Source organism: Atta colombica, unplaced genomic scaffold (genome assembly GCF_001594045.1).
Source record: "Atta colombica isolate Treedump-2 unplaced genomic scaffold, Acol1.0 scaffold126, whole genome shotgun sequence".
In the NCBI taxonomy this organism is placed as follows: domain Eukaryota; kingdom Metazoa; phylum Arthropoda; class Insecta; order Hymenoptera; family Formicidae; genus Atta; species Atta colombica.
Genome location: NW_017259213.1, coordinates 985,715 through 992,072, shown reverse-complemented (window position 1 = coordinate 992,072; position 6,358 = coordinate 985,715). Strand labels below are relative to the sequence as shown.

The window sequence follows — 6,358 nt, the reverse complement described above, 5'->3', positions numbered from 1 at the left end:
TAAATTATATTTATAAAAATATAGTAATATAAAAAGTAATAATTTCTAAAAAAAGAAATAATTATAAAAATTAATTAATGGAAAAGATATACCCTAAATGTGCCCCAAGCAAATACTCGACCATCATCTAACAATGCAGCGGTATGTGAATCTCCTGCTGTCACCTGAATAGCTTTACCAGGTAATTCAACTATGCCTGGTACTGTCTCAGATCCTTCCTTGGTAGTGTCTCGTCCAAGCGCTCCTTCGTCATTACATCCAAAAGTCAATACTTCTCCTGTGTTTCTCAGACATACATTATGCATAGCGCCAGCAGCTACAGTTATAACGTCTTGATAATCAGATATGGCTGCTGGACGCATTTTTTCAGTGACATCTTCTCCTAGACCAAGCTGTCCAAAATCGCCTTGTCCGAATACAAGCATAACACCACCAATTGAAAGCGATCGTAAGTCAGGTTTTACACTAAATCCTGTACAAGACAAATGTATAGAAATTAAATTTACGTCACACAAATATATTAATTTGTCGAATATTTTTAGAAAATATCTTTACTTTCAATTCCTATAGAAAAAAAGACCGAAAAATATACTTTTACATTCTTACAAAACATGTTCTTTTGGAACGAAAGATTTGCATGGGTTACGATATTTAAATACGGGAGAAAAAATGTTTTCGGAATAAAATAAAAAATTGCTAACTAATACCTTGCTTCTTTTTGATCTGCTTTGGCGCTTTGTCCGCTTGCACGGGGTCTTCGGCCGTCCGTTTTGTAGATTTTCGTGGCACTGCAACATTTTCAGGTTAGATTCGAGAACGTTGTTATAAAACGCTTATCATGACTGTCACCCACGTTTCGGCGAGCGCTTTTAACGTTAGTGTTTATACACGTACTTACTTTTGCTATTATTTTTCGTGGATTGCTAATATATGTTGTCGTTTGCTCCGTTGGCGCCAAAAGCCACAATGCTCCAAACCTCGTTATTGTTGCGCAACTCGTGAAGTACGTCGAAGAACAGACGGAACAGTACGCCCGGCGCCAACATTGCCAATCAGCGCCAACAGCTGCTTTAATCGTTACGGACGATTCTCATTGGTGAATTTGAATACGATTCGCGCACGGAAAACCGACGGAACAGTAGGGAATACGATAAAACGTGCGATCAACTTCTCCTGAGAAGGTTGATTGGTTGCCATCCGACTATTTTTTGCAACTATGTTCAGCGTACTATGTGCGATTGCCCGCCAAAACGTTCATTACCTCGCGCAACTCATCTAAAAGTAATCAAAGCAAGTTTCATATAAGGATTATTTCAATTTCGATTATGTTTAATCGACGAAAGTTACTGACAAAATTACTCGACTGACAAAATTATTTCACAAAACGATATTTATAATATACAGTTTGTTGTTTTTAATCTTTTTTCGATGTATTAAATATAATTCTATTAATTGATTAAATAAATTTGATAGTTAAATTTCGTATTACTTAATAAGATAATGTTGATTAGTTAATCAAAGTTGTTTGAAATGGCCTTTAGTATCTAATCATAGATGTTAAATAGAAAGTTTTGTAAGCTTCGCTCTAATAACAGTAGTAAGCCCTTTGCTGTAAGCTTTGAACTATAACGTTAATTTGCTCTATAATTGTAAGGTCTAATAAACTAATTTGTAGTTCGGATCTGGTTAGTTTACTTAAAGCTTAATTAAGGATTATGGCTTAATGCAGCGCCAGGAAATTTTTTTGCTGGAAAAAACTTTAGAGCTTAGACCGAAAAGCTAAGTTAGTTTTATTACAAATCCTATTACAAATCCAGACTAAAACATATTTAAAAAAGGTTTAGAAAAAGATTTTTCGCATGATCTGTATATACGGCGTTTATTCATAGCTATATACTTATTTTCTATTTTGTTTTCTTATTTTTGTTGGATGAAGAATAAAATTCGTATATTTTGATATTTATATTATTTATGCACTTTTATATTTTATCGGAGTAGGATCGTCATAAAAAAACGTTATGACTCTGAGATAACGAGAGCGACTAATATTTTATAACTTCTCTCAGTAAATTAATAAATGAAGGCGGACACAAATACTACAACGCTTCGTAAAACCGGCTGCACGTTAAGAAACTTTCAAATTCTGCGGTTTAATATATCTTAGATGAAGCCAAGACTAACGTTTTCCAGTTTAGCAGATTAATAACTTAGACTAGTATTCATAGTTCTTATTTTAAGATTGTCTTACGATTAGTAACATCTTATCTAAGATGCTTTCTCTCTCTCTAATGCGATCGATTCTGTAATTCGATTATACATTTTAGGGCTATAATATTGGGTTGTCCGGAAAGTTCGTGAATGTTGAAGGAAAATTGAAACGCAGAAAATTTAAATTTTAGTATTATACATTTATTAAATTATATAGATTAGTCAGCATGAACTTTCCGAACAACCCAATATTTAAAACGGTCTTAAATATAAAAATCAATATGTGCCACAGTTATAGAAAAATGGATTTTTTTTTTGGGACGTGAATAAACGTATTTTCCAGTGGATTTTTGTTCGCTGAAAACAAATCCGGGCGCGGAATTGGCCTAACACATCAGATTTCCTAAAAAATTAAGGTTAAATGTGCCAAAATTAGCACTTTTTGCCATATTTACCTTTTTTTACGGCTAAAGTTTAAAATTTGTTTTCAATTTCGTTTACACTACTTTAAAGTCTTTTAAATATAAAATAAATTTATATTTCATCACGAAACAATTATATTACAATGTACACTGTCAAAGATTCTACATAATTATGTTTTTTATTGGATAGGAACTAAATATTTATTAAATATAAAGATATATTTATTTAATATAAGAATTATTAATTTGATTTAACAATATTGAACAAATATTTACTGTAAATGTTTAGTTGGCAGTATTGAACTAAATATTTATTAAAATTAACTATATTTTTTTTTTCAGTATAGTCATTTTTGTATCCTAACTATTCCGTGAAATTATTTATTTCTCACTATTATAATTTATGTACTTATATTTTACACATTTATAAATAGTAATGATCATATTATCTATTCAACTTAATGATTTATTATATGCTAATTATGTATATAAAAAAAATCATACTGTAATAGATATAAATTTATTTTATAAGTAAAAGATAATACTTCAAAGTGGCGTAAACGAAATTGAAAAAAAAATTTTCTTTAGCCACAAAAAAAGTGGCCAAATATAGCTAAAACGCCAATTTTTGTCTCAATTTAACTTCAATTTTTTCAGAAACCTGATAAGTTAGGTCAATTCCGCATCCGGTTTCAATAAACACAAATCGGAAAACACTTTGTTTATTCAGATCACAAAAAAATGTTGAATTGAGTTATATGAATACTAATCCTAATTTCACGGAGATTAGTCTTAAATTATATTATTATATAATCTAAGACTAGTGCGTTTTATTTCTGTATTATTTGCATATATTATCAATTTTAGATCTTTAGGATAATCGACGCTTTTTCTCTCTTTCGAAATTTATCATTAAGGTTCGATATTATACTAACGATACTTCGACTTTAAATGAAGCTTAAAACTCTCACTTTCTCTTTTTAAAACTGAGAAAGAGAGAGAAAGTTTTAAATCTCGCTTAAAATCACAATTATGTTAGTGCAATCGGACCTAATGACAACAAAAGTATAGCGCAAAATTTGTCCATACTGTTTTGTGTTCACGAAATATTATATTTGATATAAATAAGAGCTTGGGTCGACATGCGCATGTCATTTAATCCATTTGGTTCAACCATTCTACTATATTTATACAACATTCTTTTGATGTTTTTCTCAGCTGAAATTTATTTTCAATTTTTTATACATGTGGATTATACATGTGCATGGAGAAGAAAGTTTTTAAATGCTGTATATGGAGAAAAAAATTTTAAAAATGTTCTATAAATAAATAGGACAGTGGAATGAAATAGTGCAGGTAAATGAATCTTTGTGACATTAAAAAAAACTGTCCAGCAAAATGGCCCATTAATATGCCTATACCCTAAAGGCCGGTTACATCATTTTCGATTATTTAAGTATCTACTATGTTTAGTCAATTCTGTTTAACAATAAATGCTGTTGTCAGTTTCAATAAAATAATCGGTCGATTAAATTAAACGAATAAAAAAACAGTTTTAAGATGCCTTAATTCAAAATTTGTAAAATAAATATATAATAATTAAAATAAATAAATCTTTTGTCAAAAGATTCCACTAATTTTTTACGTTTCTGAAATTCCTTTATTGGCAATCTCTTTAATCTTGTAAAAATAAGAATAGAATTAACTATATTTGAAAGCATCAAATTTTATTTTTGTTTTTGCAACATTCGAGATATTATCGATAAAAGAATTTCAAATATACATATAGAAAGTTAGAATCTGATGATAATATCTGAATGAACATTTTGAAAAGGGCAAATGTCTATTCTCATGATAATATATCGCAAGTTTAATCGCCGTCGTTTTTCACGGTTCCGTTTTCATTACTTTTATCATTTATTATCTTTATTATCGTTCATTTATCTCATTAATTTTGTTATTTGTATCCGTCATTTCTCGTAATTATGTCATTTGTTATATTAGTGTGAAGCATATGCATCTCGGCAATGTAAGTGAGGATCATGTAAGTATCATAAAAATACCGACACACAGTTATAACGTTTTTCATTGGCAGAACCAGTGCACATTAAAGCTGTTGTACACAAATCGAATAAAGATGTATGTTTAATAAACATATAGGAACGAGTTAAATCGCAAATTCTCAATACATTTTATCATACTATTTGATAAAATATACACGGGGCATTTTATTAATTGAGATATCTCACTTTCACATTCTCATCAAATCAGAGTAGTGTACAACGGCTTTAATGTGTACTGCGTCACTTAATGTGCGCGCCAGTTCTGCCAATGAAAAACACTGTTAGTAAATATGGCGGGCGAGCGTGTAACGGTGCGCGGATGGCTCTTCTTTTCGAATAAGATTCCTGCAGAATTTACATATTTGCATGTAATCGCCCGTTATAATCGCGAGTTAAACGAGTACGCGAGTATGTAAATATGCATATATATCGATCTGACCATCGTTTTTGCCGAAAATACGACGATCTTTCGAATAGACTATCTCTCATTCGGCATGAAGAATATCTATCGCTTCGGTGCCGCGCGAAGTTGCCGAGATTCACGACGAGAGGTTTCAACTGATTGTTTCAACTGAGCAAGTTCACGCGCGTTACAATATTGCAGTCAGGTATGATTTTTTTACGAATACATAATTACGAATACGGAATTGATTTGCCACTTATTAAAGAAATTTACATTTATTAAAGAAATTTAACATTGGAAGGCATGAATGTAACCAGGATTTTGTTTAGAGGAGGATTAAATTAGAGTTAGCTTAGATTAAGATTTTAATTTTACTTGGAAGGGGGAAGTTAAGTAATATGGACCTGTTTTGTTTTATATTATTATTTTTAATTAATTATTAGCAGATGAAAATCATAAAAATCACATATTATTTAATTTATTTTATTTTTCTCTCAAAATTGTAAATTGATTCTTCAAAGAAATTAGTAGAAAAATTTAAATTCATAACATTAGCTGTCTTAGAATTCCAGAAAATTTTTTTTTATAACTTTTATCTCCAATTCTTTCTTCTTTTCTAAAATTAATTTCTTGTATAAATATTCATTAAACATAGTCCTCAAATGTGTAATTTCTTTATAACTATTATTCTTTATGATTTCTTGTTTTTCATTTAAAAGGTTGCTCTCCTCGGCTACGCCCATGTTGAAAGGTAGTAATTAGCTTATTTTGAATATTAAAAGTACTGCTAATATTATACTGGTATACTGTTCTTCTTAGTATTCAAAATAAGTAATTAATCACTACCTGTCAGTACTTAATTAACCAATATTGAAATGGCGAGTATTGAATTTTTATAAAGATAGAATGTCAATCTTTATCTAAGTTAGGAGACACAAATTTTTATTATTATAAAAGTCGATGACTTTTCTAATTATTATCAAACGAGTAACAAAAATAGAACTTTAGAAAGGCAAGAGACAAGATTTAATTTTCAATTAATTTTTTAAAATTTTTAATTTTAATAAACAGAATATTAAGATAAAATATAATTAGTAAAATGCTCATAAAAACTTTAAAGATTTTTATGATAAATTGTAAATTGATTCTCCAAATTAGAAAAATTTAAATTCATAACACTAGCTGTCTTAGAATTCCAGAAAATTTTTTTATAACTTTTATCTCCAATTCTTTCTTCTTTTCTAAAATTAATTTCTTGTATA

General features: G+C 29.4%; 1 protein-coding gene across 1 annotated transcript in view; it reads right to left on the bottom strand.

Moving 5' to 3' along the window:
* LOC108695109 (regulator of chromosome condensation) overlaps positions 1-1,011 on the bottom strand; it is a 2,511-nt gene extending 1,500 nt beyond the window's left edge. Inside the window, exons 1-3 of the mRNA XM_018204869.1 lie at positions 899-1,011; positions 708-788; positions 93-472 (exon numbers count right to left, since the gene is read on the bottom strand). Of these exons, the coding sequence (XP_018060358.1) occupies positions 93-472; positions 708-788; position 899 (462 nt within the window). The 5' untranslated portion in view covers positions 900-1,011. The remainder of the gene's footprint in view (positions 1-92; positions 473-707; positions 789-898) is intronic.
* Positions 1,012-6,358: the final 5,347 nt, after the last annotated feature.